The sequence below is a fragment of the Canis lupus genome, chromosome 6, assembly GCF_011100685.1.
Source record: "Canis lupus familiaris isolate Mischka breed German Shepherd chromosome 6, alternate assembly UU_Cfam_GSD_1.0, whole genome shotgun sequence".
Lineage (NCBI taxonomy): Eukaryota > Metazoa > Chordata > Mammalia > Carnivora > Canidae > Canis > Canis lupus.
Window position 1 is genome coordinate 12,427,163 of NC_049227.1, and position 24,435 is coordinate 12,451,597.

Here is a 24,435-nt window from a genome sequence, read left to right on the forward strand (position 1 = left end):
TTTGAAGCCTTTGTTGTCAGCAGCAGCAAGAGAATTTCATCTTACAGAACACTTATTAAGTGCAATTTTTATAAGGCTAATTTCTCAAGCAAATAGCATTTCCTTCTTGGATGTAGCCTCTCCCTCCCATCCATCACTGTCTACGCATGCCTGGGCGTCCTGGCCATGTGGTGACCAGCTTAGAGACAGCAGCCTGCTCACTTCCTAATTTGGTCACAGTATGCTTCAGGCAGCCTTGCCAAACTTAGAAAAACACAAACACAGGGAGTAGCTTTGATATAGCAAAGGGGGATTTCCTCTTATCAGAAGACCTACAGTTCGCCTCTTGCTTCCTCTGAAAAGAGGAAGTGACACTTTGGGAGGTTATAGCTCACCCTGAAGTTCCCTCTTTAAGCCGCCTCCTCCATGCTGACCTCTTCCCAGCTCGTTGCTGCTCGTCTCTTCCTCAGCTATCTTAATGCCTCTCAGCATTTGCAGAGTTTAATTTTATTCTTAAGGAATACAAGGAATTTTAAGGAGTAAGGAATTTTCCACTTGAATGTTCATCAACAGGAAACAAGTTAAATATATTTTGGTGCAGGCATACAGTGGCACACACCAGGGGATGGCAGGCTTGTGCTATGAAGGGCACAATAGCAGGCAGTTGAGGCTTTTCTAACCATATAGTCTGTCACAGCAACTCCATCCTGCCTTTGTAGCTCACAACTAACCCTGGACAATGTAGAACAAATGAACATGACTGTGATCCAGGAAGATCATGTTCATAAAAACAGGCAGCCGGTCAGATATGGCCCATGAACTCCAGTCAGCCAGCCCATGGTGTACCATAAGATCTAAAAGGATGATATGGGTCCAGTAGTGCCAACAAGGAACTGCACCCAATATGTTGTTAGGTGAAAAAAGCCAGATATAGAGCAGCGGGTGGGTCTCAGATGAGCACAGGAGAGGTGTGCTGACATGTACAGGAAATCCATGCGGAAAGGCAGTTTCTTGCACTGATCCCCAGGAGTTGCCTTAGTGGAGGCCCACTGGGGGTGGGAGGGGGTCATGCATCCATTACTCCTTCATTTCAAAAAATAATGCACCCATTTTCATCAACCCAGTCAACGCTGAAATTTTAAAGCAAAGGGATTTTGTTTTATTGGTTTTAAGGGAACTTGAAAAGTAGAAATGTGATTTTTAAGCTGTGCTTATGTATTTTCAAGCCTATAGCCATTTTTCCTGGATCGTCGTGGGGGCCGACTTCACCTCCCTCAAAAAAAGTGCATGGCCTCAGATTATATGTGAGGTGGTGGGGTTTCAGGGCAAGTGAAAAAAGCTGGAACTCGGCAGCTCTGCCTTTCTTCTCAGTGGCCTTTCTGCAGGAGCCCCATCTACAGCACGTGCTCAGGAGCTGCTGGACAGTATATGCAACCAGTGAGAAAACCATGGCCCCAAAGTGAGCCCCATGGGGATAAATACAGCTTTCATTAGTTACCATTCAAGACTGCTTCCAGCTGCTTCCTTTTCCCACAGAGACTATTTCTGACTCACAAGTAAGAATGGGTTCTGATTCACCTAAGCATTACGATGACCAGTTTTTAAAATGTCTGCCCTTGGTTGTGAAACTAACAGATACAGTTGTTATTTTCCTAGTATGTAAAACAGCTCACTTTTGGTATGCGAGGTACAAATAAAAGGTTTAGTAGCAAATCCTTCTCTACTTTAAAAGACAGTGGGGCAGCCCTGGTGGCTCAGCGGTTTAGCGCCGCCTTCAGCCCAGGGCCTGATCCTGGAGACCCAGGATCGAGTCCCACGTCGGGCTCCCTGCATGGAGCTTGCTTCTCCTTCTGCCTGTGTCTCTGCCTCTCTCTCTCTCACTCTCTCATGCATAAATAAATAAAATCTTTAAAAAAAAAAAAAAAAAAAAAGACAGTGAAGATAGCAGCTCAGGAGTCACAGGAGCAGCTCAGGAGTCACGGGTGGTGGTCAGCCTTGCTGTGTGGCCCCTCCCCCACCTACCAAGCGACTATTTCTCAAATAGCTGTTCTAATCCTTTTCCATGTATGATTTGCAGGCTTGTGTGTGGTCATTCAGTTCTGTGAAGCTCTTTGCAGGAATGTCGGGATATTGTACCTTTTGAAATCCCCCTTGGAACCGTGGTGCTTTGGGGGATTTGCAGAGATGCAGAAGCAGTCGTAACAACGCAATCTTGTCTTCCATGAGGGAGGGCCTGGCTGCCAAACCCAGGGCCTGTTCTGCATCACTTGTCTTGACTTTCCTTTAAAAGCATTAAGTGGGAAGGTACCAGTTCTGCTGAACAAGCAGGCATTAGGCATTGCCTTTTATAAGAGAAGTCATTTAAAACATCGAAAATATGTTTGAAAGATACTAGTATACTTTCCTCTGACCTCAATTTCATACACTAGTAACTCTCCAGTCCCAGAGACTTAGCAGGGACATGCTCCCTGCCAGGTGGCCAGAAATGTGTGTCCACCCAGAAGAGAGTGCAAGCTTGATTGAGGACACTGGGAAGTTGTGCTTTGCCATACATATTGCCCTAAAGGGAAGCTGCACATTTCAAAAAATAGATTTAAATCTCTTTTTCTCTCCATATCTCTCTTTATCCCTCATCCTTCTCCCTCTATCTTACACACATACTCTCTTCCTCCCCTAACAACACCACCTGCACACCACCACCACCACACCCCCGCCCCCCACCATAGCTCTCTCCATTACTGCTTTTAACCTTGAAACCTCTGTTGTACACTTACGCATCCATCCTGTTCCTACTCTTGCATTATTAATGGGCCTGGAGCAATCCAGCCAGAACGCTGACATTACTAATTACTGCTTATAACCAAGAAGTAAGGAGCAGGGAGTAAAGTGGGTCACAAGACAGTGTCATAACAATAAAACACTGCTGTCGGGCAAAATTGCTTAGCGTCTGTGCTCCGTTGTTCAGGGTGGAGATGGGCTTTCACCACGGGCTGACCTGGTAAAGACCCTGCTGGCGGGAGGGGAATAAATGCTCTTCACATCGGTCACCCCAGGCTCTCGCTGTCTGTGCATAGGGTTGGAGAAGGGGATTTGTATTGTTTCCATCAGTACAAAAAACATCCGGAATTCTTACTCTAGCCGAACAGCCTTTTGAAAACAGGCTCTTTGCTGTGATGGTACGAGCCAGAAGGAAATACAGCAGAGAGGCAGGGAGAGCGCAGAGGGCTGGCTTTGTCCCCTCAGGGCCACATGCTCTGTGCCCTGTGCCTGGATCCACCCTTCACCTCCAGGTGTGAGCCTACCCATCTGTTAAGTCCCCTCCATCCTGACTCCTTGGCAGGTCTACACACTTAGGTGCATTCGTCTGTGCTGTTAGAAGATGTGAGCTTGGTGGACCAAGCACATGCACTTACCTGACTCACAAAATACCGGGTGGTAGAGCATCGTCAGAGGAGAAGGGTCCTGAATGTAACTCTGCACTCAGCTAGCCAAGGCCCTTCCCAACACCTTTCCTCTGTGGAATGAGGATAACACCAGAGCTACTTACTTGGGAGGAGTTGTTTGGTTGCAGATGTATGTGGAAGACATGTGGGTTGACATGCCCGATGTGAACTGCAGTGGCAGTTTCTTTGAGGTGAGGGCAGCACCTCCTCCTACAGCCTGAGTGGTGTATGTTTCAGGGAACATTTCACTGTGCCGCAGACATTGATAAATCTCAGGCCTTTAATGTCACCTCAGAAACTTGGCCAAAACCTGCCCAGCTTCTGAGAAACACTGACCGTGTCTTCTAGAGGAATAGGAAGTAAAAAGGGATTTTATAGATGTGAGTAAAATAAAATATAATCAAACTCTGCAGGCATAGGTTACCTGCCCCTTCACATACCACTTTCTAGATCTGTGCATATTTAAATTAGTTTACTCACGTACTATCATGGAATTACAGTCCTGAAACTAGATTTCTTATGCCATGGAAACATTGCTTGTAGAAAGTCCAGGAAGAAAGGAAAACTACTTTGTAATAATATCTTCTAATTTCATTTAAAAGCATGAAAGACCATTTTGAGAGGACACAAAACTTAGATTTTTCTTGAAAACAGCTTTATGAAAGAGGAATTATTGATCACTTGACAGAACTGAGAGGTGGTAGGTTTCTAGGTGCCCTGCCTCCTGGTCTTGAGATGTTTTGACTTTCCTTTTCTTCTTCCTGTTCTTCCTTTTTTTTTTTTTTTTTTTTTTAATACTACAAATGTAGCCATAGTTGACAGAGTATTGGGGTGAGTCATGGTTCTCAGAACTGAAAGTAAATCCTGTCGCTTTTCCCATGTGTTATACCAACCAGATGCTGGAAGCAGGCTGTGTGAAATGGCAGGAGTCCCGAGGTGGCAGGGCTCTCTAGTGTGCTCTCAGGTGAGCGTGAGCATGGACACTGATGTCCAAGTCTCGCACCAGGAATTCGTTTCTTCACCTTGCTTTCCTGTTCCTCCAGGAAGGATGGAGCCACAGCAGAATTCCATATACCCTGAGCTTTTCAGATCCACTTGATGAAAAAGAGCTCTCTAGTTTCTTTGAACTTTTTTTTCTCTCCTCATTTAATCAACATTTGAGGTCAGAGTCTATTAAATTTTACTTTAAAAAGCATAGTGATCTGCATAGTAATGTTAACTTGTCATTTAGGGACCTGTGTCATACTTCATCAAAAGCAACTTTTTTGATAAGGATGTGAAATAGGGGCACGTGGGTGGCTTAGTCAATGAAACGTCTGCCTTCGGCTCAGGTCATGATCTCTGGGGGAATTGGGATCGAGCCCCACATGGGGCTCCCTGCTCAGCAAGGAGTCTGCTTCTCCCTCTGCCTCTCCCCCCAGCTTGTGCATGCGTGCTCTTTCTCACACATACACAAATAAATAATTTTTTTAAAAAGCATATGAAGGGCAGCCCCGGTGGCACAGCAGGTTAGCACCGCCTGCAGCCTGAGGTGTGATCCTGGAGACCTGGGATCCAGTCCCATGTTGAGCTCCCTGCATGGAGCCTGCTTCTCCCTCTGCCTGTGTCTCTGCCTCTCTTTCTCTCTGTGTCTCTCATGAATAAATAAATAAAATCTTAAAAAATTAAAAGATAAAAAATAAAAACCATACGAAATAGATAAATTGAAAATTACCCAGTGCTAGAGTCACCAACAAAATCTTGCATAACCCATTCCAAAAAAATAAGATTGACCTTGGGAGGTACTGGTCAGGAGACCTCTCCAAGAAATTCACTGTTAAGTGAAAACAAGGTAAAATGTGTGCATTGTGAGTGTTTAAATTCTTTTGTATAAATGTAAAGGATTTATCTGTTGTTTTTTCTGGAATGAAACAAACTGCTGAAGGAAGGCTTGAAATAAGAGGAATGCACTTTGTCTTCATTTATGCCTTTTTTGTGTTTCTTAGTAGCATGTACCTAGGTGTGCTTGCTCTCACCAGTAATCTCTGTATCAACAGAGACTAAAACAAAATACCCAACAACACTAAGACAGATAACGGGTTTTAGCTGAACCCTTCCTCCCCCTGACCTTCAGTCGTCTGGAATGAACCAGTCAGTAGCTCCTGCTTCCATTTGTAGCTTTTGGATATGTGAGTGTCTGGTATTATATACAGTCCTCACCCTATTTCATTTACTGTCTGCTTTTTATAGTTTTTTACTCTCTTCTCTCAGTGTAAAATAATTGAAAGAATAACCATTGCTGGAAAGGCCTTTCAATTTTACACAGTTCTGTGCTTATGACAGAATGAGGCCTGGTGTCCTCACTGGCCAGAGGTAGGAATCCAGGACCTGAAGCAGGAATGTCTTCTGTTAAGAATACTCTCGTGGGGGTGGGCAGCCCGGGTGGCTCAGCGGTTTAGCGCTGCCTTCCGTCCAGGGCCTGATCCTGGAGACCCAGGATCAAGTCCCACGTCGGGCTCCCTGCATGGAGCCTGTTTCTCCCTCTACCTGTGTTTCTGACTCTCTCTCTCTCTCTCTCTCTGTCTCTCATTAATAAATAAAATCTTTTATAAAAAAATATAAATAAATAATTAAATAAATAAATAAATAAATAAATAGAATACTCTCATGGGACGCCTGGGTGGCTCAGCAGTTGAGCACCTGCTTCAGCTCAGGACATGATCCCAGGATCCAAGATTGAGTCCCATATTGGGCTCCTTGCATGGAGACTTCTCTCTCTGCCTATATCTCTGCCCCTCTCTCTGTGTGTCTCTCATGAATAAATAAATAAAATCTTTAAAAAAAGAAGAATAGTGACTGTTCTTTCGTGTTTGCACGAATTGCAAAGATTCGTGCAATTTCGATGGTAAAGTTCCATCTTACTCATTTGAACTGCACTGTTCCTTCCACATGTTAGACGTTTGTCAGGGGCCATACCTGTATTCGTGCAGAAGTGAGATTGATGGAGCAGAAACTTTTGATGCCCAAATCTGTGTTGTATGTTTTCTCAATTAGGGAACAGAATCAATACAGAGAAAACAGAGACTTTGCTGATTGGACATACTGATTCTTCTGGTCTTTATTTGCTTTCCAGTCACCTCTCTAGTTTCATTTTCAAAAGCCACTACCTTCCATCAAACATAAGTAAACTCATCAGAACAGCTGCTTTTTTCCTGCTAGAAAACAGAAAAGAGAAAAAGAAAACAGAAGAAACAACAGGATGATAGGATGCTAATTATGGAATGACAGTAAGAATTCTGGGCATAGGGAATCCCTGGATGGCTCAGCGGTTTGGTGCCTGCCTTCAGCCCAGGGTTTGATCCTGGAGTCCCAGGATTGAGTCCCACGTCAGGCTCCCTCTGCCTGTGTTTCTGCCTCTCTTTCTCTCTTTGTCTTTCATGAGTGAATAAAATCTTTAATAAAAAGAAAAAATTCTGGGCATAACGTATGTAATCTAGGCAAGTTCTTCAATCTCTTAGTAACTTGGTTTCCTCATCTGTAGGATGGGCATGATAATACCTGCCTGTCTCACTGGGTTGTCTGAGGATTGAAGAAAGGGATGTTTGTAAGACTTAGGCTGCACCTTTAATCTTCAGAAATTGGATGTCTTCCCTCCAAGATACACAATAGGTTAGGGTGACCACAGTATCTTCAGGGGTTATCGAAGAGAAGATTATCCCTGCAAGATGACACAAATCAATGTGTTTTTAACAAGAAAATAAAATAGAAGAGAGGATCCCAGGATAACAGAAGCAAAGAAGTTTTCCAAGACCTGTGCGGGGGCTGCCACCTCAAGACCCGAAGGAGTTGAGGACCAGGGAGAGTTAAAACTAAGTGAGGGTTATCAGTCAGCAAATGATGTGGAGCTTGAGAACAGTGAAGATGTTTCTCAAGGCTCGTTTTTCTAAAGCTTAGGATGGCCAGAGATTGTAGCTACATTTTTTCTGCCCTGTTTTTACAACATGCACTTGACTGAATTTTTTACATAGTTTTCTACAAGATCAGTACTTAGAACACATTATAATGCTATGAATGTAAAGAATTCACATTTTGAAAGTGTTTTGCTTTTGTTCAAGCCTTCTTAACATACATATTTAATTACAAGGCATGAGGATTAATGGGGCTTTGAATATTTAAAGTTCTTTTCCCAAGATTAATTTGATTTAATTACCCCTGAGCTCAGCGTTTGCAGCCTTTTGACTTGCTGTTTGGATGCCTCTGTGAGAGGAGAGGGGCTCAGACATGCTTCCCTGCCTGCCAAGCCCCACCCTATTCATTTTCAGCTTATCACTTTGTCCTTTTGGTTTGGAAAAGAAAGGGAAAGGTAGTAGAAGTTACCTCTATAAGTTCATCATATAACTAACTTGCTGTATTCTTAAAGTAACGGTGTTTAGTATGCATCCCTTAGCATCCAAGACAATAAAATAACAGAATAATTTTTACAGCCCTGTTCTTCCAGAGATTTAAAAATCCTCTGTTGTACCCTGGGTCCTTCAACCCTGCTGGCCTATGTGAAGAGGAGGACCAGGCACAGGCCCCAAAAGAGTTCAGTCCCCAGACAGGGGTCTAAAATTGATCGTGATTATCCATCTTGTTGTAAAGGCAGAGGAGGTCCGAGAGCATGTGAGGCAAAGAGGAAGGAGGTGTCTTTGTTCAAGGTGATTGAGTTCTTTCCACCTCAGACTGCCACTGCCAGCAGAGCCACCCTTGTGTCTTGTGTCTACATCTGTGGCAGATGACAATTGCAGGGAGCTCCTCTGGTTCTTAAGGCCAGTGACTGAAGGCTGCTCTCCTTCTGCTGTGGTCTGGCTCCCCATAAGAGGCAGAGTGTGGAATGAGCAACCAGTGACAAAGGTGGCACGGTTGAGGAGGGGGATACGCAGGTTTAGCCAGCAGAAGCTGGCCACTCAACAGCACCAGGGGTACCTGGACAGGCGGACAAGGTGTTGAATGATGTCCCTTCCCTGCACAGCCTGAGCCTGGGGTGGGGGAGCAACTACAGACCACCCCAGCAGGAATTCACATTTCCTTATTGATATAGGAGAGGACCCTATAAAAGCAAAGCTTCTGTGCCTTGAGCAGATATCCTTTGGGAGCCCATTGGAATAGCTGTTAAGATTATCAGTAGAGGTGGCCCTGTTCACCTCTGCTCAACAACCAGGGCAGGGGTGCTCGGGCCTTGAGCAGAACTGTGAACACTACTACACAAGTCCTTGGGGTGATCTTCATTGCCACTAACATAAGCCAGGCTTGCTTTCCAGAAACTGCAGGAGTGGTGGCTGGTGCTTCCTTGAGCAGGTCTGGAATAACAAAAACTGGCAGTAGTTTGAAAATCAGGATGGTTTCCTTTGTTTTTGTTTTTTAATGCATAGGCTCAGTGTAGAAAGCCCAGCTAGTGGAACCCCATGTTCAGCCATCACAAATCAGTGCCAGATCCTGGCCAGGTTGAATGCTTTTCTGCCTTCTTTTTTTTTTTTTTTTTTTAATTTTTATTTATTTATGATAGTCACATAGAGAGAGGCAGAGAGACACAGGCAGAGGGAGAAGCAGGCTCCATGCACCGGGAGCCTGATGTGGGATTCGATCCCGGGTCTCCAGGATCGCGCCCTGGGCCAAAGGCAGGCGCCAAACCGCTGCGCCACCCAGGGATCCCGCTTTTCTGCCTTCTTGTTCTTCACACGTCACCATCTGCTTTTGTCTAGTCCTTAACCCAGTCACGGCCATCCTCAACAATTATAACTCGTCATATCATAATGTTACTATTTTTCCTTAAACAGAAGCTGCCGTGCCCTTTCCCTATCCCTTCAGAATGAAGCTAGAGAATCCTCTTGTCTGTGTGATCATGGCAGAGTAACTAGGCTATAAGATCTGCTCATCTCATTGTGAGATTTTTGTGGACTTTGTCCCAAAACTTTGAGCAACTGCCAGCACCCCATATCCCCCAACAATTGTACAATTCATTGATTAACTGCTGCTGTGCTAAGCTCTTTAAAAACTATTCCCAGGGGGCACCTGGCTGGCTCAGTCCGGAAAGCATCTACTTTTGGCTCAGATCATGATCTTAGGGTCCTAAAATCAAGCCCCACATCAGGCTCTTTGCTTAGCAGGGAGACTGCTTCTCTCTCTCTCTCTCTCTCTCTCTCTCTCTTTCTCAAATAAATAAATAAAATCTTTAAAAAAAAAAAACAAAAACTATTTCCGGGCTTCAGAGTAACCCTGAAAGAAATGTCATTACCCCCATTTTACCAGATGGGGACACTCGGGCTTGTGGGGTGACCCAATCAAGTGGGGGCCGCTGGCACGTGTGGTGGAAGGAGTCACCTAAGGCAGAATAAAGGAGATAGAAGTTCATTGAACTCACTGCAAGGGAGAAGAGGGGAAGCTATCTGCCAGGAGGCAGTGGCAGAGAGGAGCTATCATTAAGAATTAAGTGGGGAATAAGGAGGTATGGGAACATATGGAATTTCCCTTTTCTGGCACCTCTGCCTGTTTACAAGTAGTGCATTGGTCAGCTAGGTAGGGCCTATGGCTACTTCAAGGCGGGTTGCCTATTGGGTCTGTTTGTACTTGGCCTGCTGGTCACTGTGGGTCCTTGTGCCTTACTCATGTTCCCGTTGCTCAAGCCTGTTGCCCAGAAGTGGCCTCTGCCTGGCTCAGAGGTTAAGTCACACCCATAGAGGGCAGAGCCAGCATATCTTTTCAGAAGGTTCTAGTGACATAGTTAAGATAATGAAGCCTGCGGGGGGCACCTGGGTGGCTCTGTCAGTTAAGCAGCTGAATCCTAATTTCAGCTCAGGTCTGCTCTTAGGTCCCATAAGATCCAGCCCCACCGGACATGCCAGCAGCCCCCACTTGATTGGGTCACCCCACAAGCCCGAGTGTCCCCATCTGGTAAAATGGGGGTAATGACATTTCTTTCAGGGTTACTGAAACAACCACTCAGCATGGAGTCTGCTTACAACTCAATCTCTCTTCCTCTGTCCCTTCCCTGTGTGCATACATACAAGCATTCTCTCTTTCTCTCAAGTAAATCTTTAAGGGGGGAAAAAGATAATGATGCCCATGTTACTTTACAGAGAACAAGGAAATAATGTTGCACCTACCTTGGCGTGGTAAGGAGTGTGGGAGGTGCTAGCCGTCCCTCTTGTCACTATGTGAGAACAGCAGCTCTCTTTTATTGGGCGCACACAGTTTCTCATTTATCTTTACGGGGATGTTGCCAGGTACTTGCTTTCCTCGTTTTTATTGATGAAGAAGCAGAGGGAGCAGGATTTGCTCAGCCTCGCGCATAACCCTCTGGTCCCTGTCCCCGTCTTCCTAACGTGAGGTGCTGTAGCTTTAGCTTGTGGTCTGGCATTTGCTATTTGCCATTTGATTGTAATCATTTTGTAAGTACCATGTCGTACTCAACCTTTTTTTTTTTTTTTTTTTTTTTTTTTTGGTACTAAGCATGACAAATACCTGTGTTCTCTATTTTTATTTTATTTTATTTTTTAGATTTTATTTATTTATTAATGAGAGACACGGGGTGGGGGGGGGGGAGAGAGAGGCAGGCAGAGACACAGGCAGAAGGAGAAGCAGGCTTCACGCAGGGAGCCTGACATGGGACTCGATCCCGGGACTCCAGGATCACGCCCTGGGCCGAAGGCAGATGCTTAACCACTGAGCCACCCAGGGATCCCCAATACCTGTGTTCTTAAACAGTTTGTAAACCGGTCAGATGTGCTTTGGTTTACTTATATGTGCCCTGAGTCTAAGGTATAAAGTGTTTTCCACTGTTGCTGCTGCAAATAATTCAGTGCTTGGCTTTGTACATAAAGCCTTTTTTTTTTTTTTTTTTTTTTTTTTTTTAAGAATTATTCCTTAGGATGGATCCCAAGAGTAGGACTCCTGGGTCCAAGAGAAATCCATTTTCTCGAGACTTCAAAATTCTTTTCAAAGGGGTTGCATGGGGATCCCTGGGTGGCTCAGCAGTTTGGCTCCTGCCTTCGGCCCAGGGCATGATCCTGGAATCCCAGGATCGAGTCTCTCATCGGGTTCCTTGCATGGAGCCTGCTTCTCGCTCTGCCTGTGTCTCTGCCTCTCTCTCTCTGTGTGTCTTCTCATGAATAAATAAATAAAATCTTTAAAAAAAAAAAAAAAGAAGAAGGGTTGCATGTAGTTACCTTCCCTCCAGTATATCCTGCTTATTTTAAAAGGAAGAATGTCACAGTCTGTTCTTCAGCTCAGAGACTGACTGCCCTTCCAGAGGGACACTGACATCTATGAAGGGCTACTTTGTGCAGTAGCTTTTGAGGTATTTCCAAAGGATTTCAAAACAAAATGTTAGAGTCCACCTTTGAGCAAAAGCAAGTGTGGGCCAGCACTGAAGTACCAGATCCACCAACTTTGCAGTTTAGAAAGGCAAACCACCCACGCATTTGTCCTGGCAGCATAGCATCTACCATGATTGTCCTCTGAGTGGACAGGTGTGCTTGCTGGTAAGTGAGGGCATCTCTTGACTGGCCCTACCAGGAGGACAGCAGTTGCTGGAGTGAAGAAACAGTGAGAGAACAAAAACACATATACCTGTGAAGCTGTGTTGTGAGAATATGTGAACATGTTCCCTCAAAGTTCATGGTGGCTGAGTTTGTCACCTTCGGTCATCTTTGTAACATTCTTGAGAAGATGCTGCATGCGCCCTTGAGGCCACATGTTGGCTCTGAACTTCCTTTTGAGTTTGGTCTTCTCCGTTCCCATTTTGGAAGTTTCCCGTTTGTAGAATCAGGACTGAACTGTGGTCCTTGATTGGACACTGAGATCAGTAAATAATGCACTCAAGCCAGCCAGTGCTGTCTGTGGCACATGGAAGTTGTGGCCAGCTCACCAGATAAAACTGTCCCAAGTTGAGTCACAAGATTCATTGTCAGTGTTTCCCAAGTAACATGGACAGAGAAAGGTTCATGATATGGTCAGTTGATAGACTAAGGAAGGAGGAGGACACTTGTCCTTGGTGCTGAGGGTCCTGCCTGACCCTTGAGGCTTTGAGAAAAAACCCTTGAAATAAACTAGAATGTGCACTGGAACAAAGCTAGTGGTTTTTCTCCCAGAAGCCTAGAGGCTATTGGAGACACAATAGCAGGTCCTGGAGAAATAATAAGGACCAAAATCTAAGCTCCTTCTCTGGTCAGCCAGAAATAGTGGTGGTTTCTGGACACAGGAGTGGAGGGATCTAAGGTGGAGCTGGAAGACTAGCTATTGAGTGGTAATGTTCTTTAGTGGTAAGAGGGAGACTAAGAACAGCTTTGTGAGGGAGGCAAGGGGATCCTAATTCGTGTTTTAGAAATGTGTAGCCAGGTGGAGATGCAAGCCCGCTGCTTAGGGGACTTCAGGGCCTGGGCCCATTGGGGCCAGGGAGGGGCTGACTGATTTTGCCTTGGAGAGTTAGATATCATGGAAAAGTGACTCCAAGACCAGACCTGGAAGGCTGCTGTAGGGCTAGGGCAGAGAAGTAGGAGAGGCTCCCAGAAAGGATGCAACATATTGAAAGTGTTTCCGAGGGTAGGTGGTGGCTAGGAGGGGGACACTCCTTGTGGGAAGTCCATCCAGGGTGGGAAACAGGAGCGACATGATCACATTCAGTGTCTCAGAGGGATATTCTGGCAGCAGTTTGAAGGAAGGACTGGAGGTGAGAAGAGGTTGGAGGCAGGGAGTTGAGGACGGCTCACAGCCTGAAGACAGACTGTGCACCTTATGCAGCCACGCTGCCGCCCTCATCATGAGACCATCTGTCACCAGCAGAAAGGCAGACATGGGCAGGCTGGCCTTGTGGAGCTGGTGGGGAACGGCTGCTGGCTTTATCAGAGTGTGATGGGGGCTGGCTCTGGATCCTGTGTGATGCTCTAGATGTTCCTGGGTAGGTTCTTTTTTTTTTTTTTTTTTTTAAGTAGGCTCCCCTGCCCAGTATGAAGCCCAGTGCAGGGCTTGAACTTATGACCCTGAGATCAAGAGTCGGACACTAAATGGACTGAGCCACCCAGGGGCCCCCCTGGGTCAGTTCTAAAGGCACTACTGTAGCTATTACTGTAAGACCAGGTGTTTTAAATGCACACACAGAAATACACTCCTTTTCTCACTGCTTCACTTCGCTTTGCTTGCTTGCTTTTTCAGTTGCATCCTGCAGCAGCACATTCCACTGGCAGATTCCATGGCGGGGATATTCTTTTAAAAAAATTATTTATTCATGAGAGACACAGGCAGAGACGTAGACTGAGGGAGAAGCAGGCTCCTCACAGGGAGCCCAATGTGGGGCTCAATCCCCGACCCGAGATCATGCCCTGAGCCAAAGGCAGACGCCCAACCACTGAGCCACCCAGGCTCCCAGGAATGTTCTTTCACTTGCTTGATGTCAGTGGATTGATTTTGTGATCCATTGCCACAGCACCTGGAGCTCAGGCCTTATCAAATAGCTGTTCATGTGGCAGAGATGTCAACCCTTAGAAGTACCAGGCAAGGAAGACTGCTGAGTGCCTCTCGGTCAGCTTTCTCCCCATCAGAAGGCCTTGCCCAACTTCCCTGGGCATGCCATTCTGGGCCTTAGATATTGGCCCAGAGTCCCTAGGCGGTGGCAGAACAGGCTGTCAGCTTGGGGTACTGTTGGTGGGCCTAGCTGGAGCAGCTCTTGCCTGTGTGGAGACCCCAGCCCCATCTCCATAGCTGTGTGGCCTCCCACCACCTGCCTCCTCCTGTGCCACAGTCTCATCTGGCAGAATGGGGAGGAGAACAGCACCCTTGAGGAGGTAAGAAAGTGCTTAGTCCATAAGCATTCAGCCAGTGCTGGTCGTTGTCACTCATCCCGCTCCCTGTATAAGCTCCTCTTCATAGATTGGCAGCTTTACTCAATGGTCTTCTTAATATTCTAGAGTCACAGTTCCCATACATTTCCTTGTTGCTCTGCTCAGGGCCATTTCCAATCCCTATGTGGGCCAAGTTATCAGAAAGCAACTGATAAACCACCTGTGCCACCCATGTCTCCAGGTGCTCACACTCCACGGCAACATCTGGCCTCCTCAGCTATCTCTGCAGACCTGCTTCCCAGTCCTTTATGTCTCTCAGTGCTCTCTCAGCTCTCAGTTCCCTTCAGCTTTTTAAGTTAGAGAAGCCATCTTTCACTTGGTCAGCAGGTGTCCAGAAATATGCTCTGTCACCTTCTGTATGAGGGGCCTTACTATCCTGATGGCTGGAGACACACCACACCACCCCCACCCCCACCCCCACCCCAGGGCAGAGTGTTCTGCAACTGTGCTAGAAGAGCAGGAGACCCTGTAGCTCAAGCCATGAGCACTTGTGATGACAGTGGTAGCAACACAGAACAGCAGCTAACGTTTATAGTCACTGCTTTGTGCCGCCACGCTGTGCATGCTAAAAATGAGTTATCTTATTCAATCAATAACAGGGCTATGGCTGTTAGATCCCATTTTATAGATTTGGAAACAAGCTGGGAGAGATGAGACACCCGTCCACCTGTGTTCACTATTTAGTAAGTGGCTGAGGCAAAGTGCTCAGATCTTCCCAGAGTTCCTGACCACAGGTTATATGGGGGAGCCCTGTCACACTCATCTGTCTTAATCCCACTAGTCTGTGTGACACGATTAATGGTATGTACTTGGCGAGGCTATGATGCTGATCAGAGGATTATCTCAGGCAGATCATTGGCTGTTTCCTTCCTGAGACTGGTCACAAGCCTTAATATTCTATGGATCCGGTGGGGTCATTGGAGCTACCCAGGCTGCAGCACTTAAGATGAACGTAATTCAGATTGTTCGTGACCACTGGGTACATATACTTGTGCCTATGGGGTTTGTCCTTGGATGTTATCTAGACAGAAAGAATGATGAAAAGCTAACTGCCTTCCGGAATAAGAGTTTGTTGTTTAGAAGGGAATTGAGACCCAATGAAGAAGTCACCTGGAAGTAAAGGCTGTGACTAAATTACAGAATGTTCACATTTTAAAAGTTAGGAGAGAAATAAAAGCACGTTCATTATTTTAAAATATATATATATTCTGTGGATCCTGTTCATGAGATCTGGATAAAGTATTTACATGGCAGGAGCTGGAATGATATAAAGATGTGTTGTGTTTCTCTGCATGTGGATATTTTAAATGAAAGTCTTGTTGATGGCGGCAAGATAGGTAGTAGGTTTCTCAGGGTGATTTTGTTAGTAAGGAACTAACAGTTACAGCGGACAGCCAGCAGAGGGCCCCAGAGCCTCACAAAAAGCCTAGATTCTGGCTGTGGCTGGATGCTCGCCAGTTCCCAAGCCAGCGCCCTTTGGCTCAGTAGGGAAGCATTCAGGCAAGCCTGCACTGGAGTGCTCATCTCTGAACTGGGAGGAAACCCCAGTACCTCCAGGATCAAGATAGGAATAAAGCAGAAGGTAGAAATTATAGTTAATTATAGAAGAACAGTTGTAGAATCGAGTGACCTGATAGTCATGTTTGGTTTTGCTTTGAGGGTGGGGCATGAATGAGATTGTGTGCCATTGTATGTAGGTAAAGGAGTAACCAACCTATGCAGGAACCAGAAAGGAAGCAGGAAACCATCCAGGTCCATCCCATTCTAATAGTCCTCTTCCCTGATTTTTACTGAGTTCTGATTCAGTAATGTAATAGCCTCCACATGTGTGATCCTCCCCCTGGGCAGATTCTTTCCTGGAATGTTCTGAGCAGCTGTCCCAGGACTGTGGACAGTAAATGTTAGTGAGGTAATGACAGACACACCCAGAATGGGATTAGCTGTTTGGCTCTTAACCCTCAATATTAGCAATTGAATGGCCAGATTCCAGACTGGTTCTTAGTAATTTCTTTCCATTTCAGAGGATACTGACTATAGATGCTTAGAACAATGCCTTTATAAGGGGTTGTTACTATTATCTACTAAACACTATATATGGACCTTTAAATCATGCTATACATCTTATTTTTCTTTTATTTTATTTAGATTTTATTTTCCTTAATGGTAGAAAGCTTGGGGAAATAGCACGAAAGCCAAAAGAATGATTCTGTCATTAGCAATCACATCCTACAATGGATACAACTTTTTTAATGCACACCTTTAGTGAGCATTTGGAGGCATTGACATACATACAGCAAGTAGAGCTCATAGTGTTCAGAGGCAAAGGAAAATGAGCAGTTGCTCCTTGACTGATATAGTAGAAATGCATGCTCAGCAGTCTCGAAGTAATATGTGCTTGCTCTGAAATGAACAGCCTGGCAGTTCAGAAATAATACAAAGTAAAATCCTTTTTGGTTTTCCACTCTGTATAAGCTCTGTTAGAGTGCCCTTAAAATGTTGGGTTGGGAAGGCTGCACACATTAGATTCTCTAGTGGTATTTTACTTAATTTGGGCCTCTAGTTAGGTTTCTTAGAAAAGTCATTTAACACGGTTTCATTTGGTTTGTTTTTTAAGAAGCAATAACCCGGGATCCCTGGGTGGTGCAGCGGTTTGGCGCCTGCCTTTGGCCCAGGGCGCGATCCTGGAGACCCGGGATCGAATCCCACATCAGGCTCCCGGTGCATGGAGCCTGCTTCTCCCTCTGCCTGTGTCTCTGCGCCTCTCTCTCTCTCTGTGACTATCATAAATAAAAAAAACAAAAATTAAAAAAAAAAAAAAAAAGCAATAACCCCTGCCCACTGGAAATAGGGACCTTGGTGAGATTGTCTTAGAGTCATTGGTCCTGTGGGAGCAGCCCAGCTGGACCCACACCTGGTCCTAGGCCCAAGGTCAGCCTTGAAATCACAGCATGGGACAATGGTGAGAGGGGAAGCACTTGCAGCCTGAGACCTAAGGAAGGCTGGTGGTTTTTCTGCATGTCATGGTTCTCATATTGTCCTGTGTGTTTGTGAGTCCTTTATTTTGTTTTCCAGTTGTTAGGCCTAAAGTGCTATTCTTCCATAAAAATAAGGTCTTAGATTGGACCAGGTTTTTCCGGCTCAGGGCTACTCTTTCCAGGTGGGCCTCTCCCTGTCCTGTGCCCTCTCAGGGTGCCCAGGGTGTTTTTTGTGTCCTAGAAGCACCCCTAAAGCTGTGGGAGCTGCACAGCCAGGCACACTGGACAAAAGCAGTGGGTCTGGAGCAGACGGCACCCTTCTATTCCACTGGACACAGCTCCCTGGCTCTGCTGAGCAGTTTCCCCAGCAGTGGTGCTGACAGCACTTGTCTTGTTTTCTGCACCTGCTGTCAACATGTTTACTCACAGCTTTGTTTTGTGTTAAAGTTTACATAAACTTCTAGGCTAAGGGGCTGGGGAAAAGGGAGTTTCCTTAGAGCCAGAACTCAGTAGAGGTGGTGCTGTGAGCTTCAGGATCTGTGGAGCTCTGCCTCTCCCTATCCACCAAGAGACAGCCCAGCGAAGTCACTCCCCAGCAGAGCCTTACATGCAGGCCCACAACTGCCCTGGGGTCTGAGAGGGTGGACATGAAGCATCCTGGGCAGTAACTCGCTCCTAACAGGCACTGAATAAGGGGCACCTCATCTAAGTGGTCTGGAGACATTACTTCTTTCCGTGGTGTTATCTTAAAATAAAAAATTAAGCTTTCAGGGATCCCTGGGTGGCACAGCAGTTTGGCGCCTGCCTTTGGCCCGGGGCGCGATCCTGGAGACCCGGGATCGAATCCCACATCAGGCTCCCGGTGCATGGAGCCTGCTTCTCCCTCTGCCTGTGTCTCTGCGCCTCTCTCTCTCTCTCTCTCTCTCTCTCTCTTGTGACTATCATAAGTAAATAAAAAGGGATCCCTGGGTGGCGCAGCGGTTTGGCGCCTGCCTTTGGCCCGGGGCGCGATCCTGGAGACCCGGGATCGAATCCCGCGTCGGGCTCCCAGCATGGAGCCTGCTTCTCCCTCTGCCTGTGTCTCTGCCTCTCTGTCTCTCTCTGTGTGACTATCATGAATAAATAAATAAAATCTTTAAAAAAAAAATAATAATAAGTAAATAAAAAATTTAAAAAAAAAAAAAAGGCTTTCAGTTAAACTATGGGAATTCTGCTGTGTTATACTTAAAGCACTAACAACCATTTTTGCATCCATGTTGCTTTAAAGGAGTCCTGGGCCAACAGATTTTTCTAATAGGCTGTAGTTTCTTAGGGTTGTCGGGGTTTTTTCTCTTTAGCCAGATGGAAAAGGTTCTTCAGAACCTTTCATTCTTCCATTCCACCTGGCCCAGAGTCTAATGCTGGACTGAGGCCCTGGCCTCCTGCACTCGGTCCCCAGCTCTCCTCCCTCCCAGCTGCCCTGTACTGCTAAGTCAGCCTTGCTATTCCTTCATGTCGCCTAAGGAGAACCTACGGTGGCTTCTAGAGCTCAGGCTTTTTTTTTTTTTTTTTTTAAGATATTATTTATTCATGAGAGACACAGAAAGAGAGGCAGAAACATCAGCAGAGGGAGAAGCAGGGTCCCCGCAGGGAGTCCAATGTGGGACTCGATCCCAGGACCCCAGGATCACGACCTGAGCCAAAGGCAGATGCTCAACCACTGAGCCATCCAGGTGCCCCAGAGCTCAGGCTTCTGACACTTTTTCAAGTCTGGCCCTTTCCTCCTATTTTTCACAAACCAGACCAATCCCCTGCCCGACTGCATGTGTTCCCAGAGGTACCTCTCCCTGAACCACACTCCCCCATTCTCTTTACCACTTGTCCTGTGCCTCCACAAAGCCCTCTCCAGCCTGTATAGCCCTGTTGATACTTTCCACCCCATTTACCGTATGGAGGCAGGTAGGCAGGCAGGCAGAGGCACAGTTTGACACTTTGGGGCTCCATAGAAGAATCCTAGGAACCACTGAGTACTTAACCCACTTCCCTCACTTGGGTAGTGCTAATATTTGATGTAGCACTGCCCTGCCCACAGGTGGGGCTTAGTATTAAAGGGAGTCCACATCTGTTTCAGCAACAGGTTTTTTAGTAAATTGGTCTTAAGGGGTCCAGATGGAGTGGAGGGAATGGCCATACTACACATGTGTGCTTGTCCCACCCTGAGTGGGCAGAGAGACTAATAGAGACCAGCCCATGCCTCTTATTAAGACAAAACAGACCCATAAATTGCAGCTCCTTAGGTTAAGGCCCAGGGAATCTCAGTACTTCTCAGATTTTCTGACCAAGAGATACCCAAAGGTCAAACGGTGGAATCTAGAGAGGTAAACTCAAGCAAAGACTGTGCTCCACGTGTTTCAAGGGGGGGCCTTGGCTTCTCACCTCCTGTTTCAGACCCCTACCCTCCCCTCTCCCTCTGACTCCTTTCACTCCCACTTTCCCACCTCTGTCACCAGGCTCTGTCTCACATCTATCCTCCCTGCTGTGCTGCTCACCTGAATTACCACAGCAGCTTCCTAACCATTCTTCCACTTAATTCGCCTCCCTCCAGTTCCATCCTCTAGACCTGCACTGGAGTGATCTTCCTAAAAAAGACTTGATTGACAATATTGCCCTCCATTAAAGCCCTCTAGTGGCTCCCCATGGCTCTCGGGAGGCCCCTTCGGAGGCCTTACACTGGCTCTGGTCAGCCTCTCCACACTGGTTCCTTCTCTCAGCATCTTGTTCCACTCGCATATGCCTTGAGTTTCCATAAAGCCAGACTGTCTCACATCCTCACGCTTCATTCTTGTTACCCTCTCCTGGATGACTCTTTTCAACTGTCACACTTCAGCTAGATCATCTTCCCAGGCCCTGCCCACCCCTCTCCTGAGCACCTAGAACACCCTGTGACCTCCTTCCGTGTGCCCCACTGCATTAGCCAGTCCCTGAACAGAAGCACTGTGGAATCCATCTCTCTCATCCTAGTACTTAACTCAGGACCTGGCATAAGCATTGAATAAACAAGTGAGTTAATCATGAGGAGCAGGCAGCACTACTCTCCAGTGATGTCTACTCTGTGAGAAGACAGTCGTTTTCAGAGGGGCCTTTTCCAAACAACAGTAGCTAGGAACTCTTGTACTTATCTTTTGGGCAGGGGATGGCAGGGAGAGAGGCAGAGAGGGGAACATGGTCTTGATAGTCAAGGAAAATGACAATGATACCTCCTTAAAAGTGAGCAGGGGACCGGCTGGTGAGTATAGTAGTTCAGTGGATGAATGTTTCCTTGGCACCCCAACCGTATTCAATCCTATGCCTCACCCATAAAGTGCAAACCAAGAAGTTGTAAAGTAGACACACACACACACACACCCCCCCATGAGATCCAGCTCCTAGCCATGCTTGTTTCATCCTCACTGACATTATAAGCTAGTTTTTAGTTAGCTACCAATATATAAAATCAGGTTTTGTGTAAAATTCCAGGTCTCTGGCTTCTCTTAAATTTAAAACTTTGGGCAAACTGAATCTCACTTTTACTTGACAACTCCCTTCTTGAATCTTACAATCTCCTGGAAGTTAGGGACAGAGTCTTATTCATGGTTTTTCTACTTCCTAACACAGTGTCTGGCTTGCTTGGTAAATATTGGTTGACAGAGATGTAATTAATCACACCTAAATATTGTAACTATTTGTTGTTGGTACCAGCAGGAAAATAAAGTAAGATGAATGCAAATTTAATTCAGTACGTATTTTGTGAATTCTGGAGACCATTCTTTATTCCCAGAAAAACATACTCAGAATCTCCTACCTGTCAAAGTTAGTAGCATAAACTGTCTCTTCACATTGCAAGCACTCCACACTTGTTGGGGGTAATTATTCGAAGGCTGGTTGCTAGGGTCACCTGGGTGGCTCAGCCGTTGGGTGTCTGCCTTTGGCTCAGAGTGTAATCCCAGAGTTCCGGGATAGGGTCCCACATCAGGCTCCCTGCATGGTGCCTGCTTCTTGCTTTGCCTGTGTCTCTGCCTCTCTCTGTGTGTCTCTCATGAATAAATAAATAAATCTTTTTAAAAAAAGAAGAAGAAGGCTGGTTGCTTTGCTCCTTTCTACTAAGTTAGCAAACATAACTCTCCAACTTGATCATTTTGTAGTGTGAGAGTGTTTGACATTAAGTGAAGACAAAAGTAACTGATAAAGGGATCCCTGGCTGGCTTAGTCAATAGAGCATCCAACTCTTTATCTCATACTTCTGTGAGTTTAAGCCCCACATTGGGTATAGAGATTACTTGTTTAAATTTTTTAATTAATTAACAGATATAACTACAAGATTAATGTTCCCCCAGGGATCCCTGGGTGGCGCAGCGGTTTAGCGCCTGCCTTTGGCCCAGGGCGCGATCCTGGGGACCCGGGATCGAGTCCCACATCGGGCTCCCGGTGCATGGAGCCTGCTTCTCTCTCTGCCTGTGTCTCTGCCCCTCTCTCTCTCACTGTGTGACTATCATAAATAAATAAATAAAATTTTGAAAAAAAAAGATTAATGTTCCCCCAAAGAAAACATATTTAGAGGCAGCTACTTCCAGGAAGCCATGTATTCACCTGGATTAGAAATAAATTGGTGACATTCTTGGTTTTCTGGGACTTAATCATTGTCACTACAGTCTGTATTTTCTATCTGTCTCCCCAAGAATCATGACTTAGAGTCTTCAACATGTATGAAGAAGATAGGAGGGCAGCATGAAGGGATCACGACTGCTCTGGAGGCACCACCACCTAGTGTTTGATTAACATTGGAGGCTACTTATTATTTTTTTTAGGACTGCAATAGCTAAATGCCACAGGCTGGGTGACTTAAACAACAGAAACTTATTTTTTCACATTTCACAATTTATTTTTTTTATTTATTTAATTTTTATTTTTATTTTTATTTATTTTTTTTTTTTTGGAGTCTGTAAGTCCAAGATCAGGGTATCAGCAAGTTTGATTTCTTCTAAGACCTTTTTCCTTGGCTTACAGGTGCCGCCTTCTCCCTGTGTCCTTGTATGGCCTATACATTGTGAACATGTATCTCTGATGTCTGTCTACATGTCCACATCTCCTCTTCCTCTAAGGAACACCAGTCATATTTTCTCTTTAGCCAGATGGAAAAGGTTCAATGGAGAAAGATTAGGGTCTACCCTTAGTGTCTTTTGTCAACTTAATTGCCTCTTTAAAAACCCTATTTCCAAAAAAAAAAAAAAAAAAAAAAAAAAAAAAAAAAAAAAACCCTATTTCCAAATAGATTCATATTTTAAGGTACTGGGCCAGGACTTAAGAATCTGAACTCAGGAGGGGAGCTACAATTCATTCCATAACAGTCACAAATAAATGATGTGGGGTTTTTTGGTTTTTTGTTTTTTGTTTTACTGAGTCAGATAGTTGGGAGAGCAATATAAGGCAGGACCAGTTAAGATTGGGCTTACGGTCAAGCCAAAGACAAATCAATTAGAGTTATTAGCAGATGTATCCCTTGTGTATTTCCAGATCCAGCATTCATCCAGGCACATGGAGCAGTTGCTTTTGAGCCGGAGTAGAGCAGAGCTTGGGGACCATGGCAAAAGGCTAATAGCTTCTAGTAAAGTTTTATCCTATTGTCCATCTGTTGTTATTTTGAGCATTTGCTGTAAGGAAAGAATTAAGAATGAAAACAGATACTAGCAGTGCCAGAGCAGTCTACACTCTGGCAGCCTTCCTGCAGGGCCAGGTGCTCATGGGAATCACTAAGTCTTCTAGGGAAGGGGACGTGGATGGGGTGCAACTGGGACAGCTCCCAATGTGGAGACCTTCAGCTTCACCTTCCTGGGCTGGTTTCTTGCCCTCTAGGAAAGCTGTAGGTGAGCTGCTCATGTGGCCTCAGCTGCACATTCTCCCTGGGTAGGCCCTGTAACAGGAACTAAGAGCTGGGGCTGTGGATGAGGCTTGTAGACAGCTTGGAAAAGATGGGAGGGAAGTCACATTTGCAACTCACTCACAATACTTTATTTGCCCGTCTGCTTCCAGAGGTCACCTTTAGGTTTTTGAATTTGAAGAAACTAATGAAAAAGTAGGAGTGGGGATTAAGCATGCTTTGGGGTCAGAGTGGTAGGGACACACTATTGATGCATTTCTCCCTCATCAAACTTTTCTGACAGTGTTTGAGATAGTTGCATCCTAAGGTTTGTTTTAAAGCCACTTTAGGGATCCCTGGGTTGCTCAGCAGTTTACTGCCTGCCTTCAGTCCAGGGCGTGATCCTGGAGTCCCAGGATCGAGTCCCACATCGGGCTCCCTACATGGAGCCTGCTTCTCCCTCTACCTGTGTCTCTGCCTCTCTCCTCTCTCTTGCTCTCTCGCTCTCTTGCTCTCTTGCGCACGCGCTCACTCTCTCTCTCTCGCTCGCTGTGTCTCTCATGAATAAATAAATAAAATATTTTTTTAAAAAGCCACTCTAACTAACAGGACCAAAAACGTACACCCAAGAATAAGCAAACAGACCAATAAAAGATGGTTTGTCTTCATCAGACAGTGAGCTCAGCATTCTCCCTTGGGCCTAAATATCTCCTCTTGGCAGCTGCCCCAGCATGACCTGGCATCAGGCAAGGCTACTTCTCCACATAACTGGATCCTCCTTGCCACCGGCAAGCAGCTACAGTGCTCAGGCTAGTGTGTGCTCAGTGCACACAATGTATCTACAGTCCTAAAGCTTTGTCAGCATCATTTATGAGCATGCTTTCCAAACTGCATTGTCTGCCATCTCATTTTCAGTGGTGTTTGCTAAATTTTGATGCTAAATTTAGGCTTTGATTTATGAACATCAACAGTTACAGACTTCACTGCCAAGCCCTTCCTGTCACCTCACTCTCTGATGCCTTTTTGGTGTCCTTACTGTTGAATCTGTTGATCATCTTCCACTTGAAACAAGATGGAGTGATGATTTCAGGGACATTGAGTAAAAGAATAGGCAATGAATATAGTCCGCTTCCCTATAATTGCCAATAGAAAAACAATCTTCTGAAGAACCCAATTTTTTTTTTTTTTCTGAAAGAGGCATCAAAAGGATGAACAAAAACAAGACCTGTGTAAAAAGAGGTCAGAGCTTCTTAAAGTTCACTGCATATCAGAATCACTGGCATTTGTGTCAGAATGCAATTCTGATTGATAGG

The 24,435-nt window shown here is 45.6% G+C and overlaps 2 protein-coding genes and 1 long non-coding RNA gene across 10 annotated transcripts in view; 2 read left to right on the forward strand and 1 right to left on the reverse strand.

The window, feature by feature from the left end:
- LOC102152543 overlaps positions 1-472 on the reverse strand; it is a 40,465-nt gene extending 39,993 nt beyond the window's left edge. The window contains exon 1 of the long non-coding RNA XR_005360640.1: positions 375-472. This is a non-coding gene — a long non-coding RNA (uncharacterized LOC102152543). The remainder of the gene's footprint in view (positions 1-374) is intronic.
- Positions 1-24,435, forward strand: part of RNF216 (ring finger protein 216) — a 161,549-nt gene that overhangs the window by 83,189 nt on the left and 53,925 nt on the right. The window lies entirely within an intron of this gene.
- LOC111096466 (NADH dehydrogenase [ubiquinone] 1 beta subcomplex subunit 1) lies at positions 15,180-15,466 on the forward strand. Its single transcript, XM_038539554.1, has one exon. It carries the CDS (start codon positions 15,222-15,224, stop codon positions 15,393-15,395), a length of 174 nt encoding a protein of 57 aa, XP_038395482.1. The 5' UTR covers positions 15,180-15,221; the 3' UTR covers positions 15,396-15,466.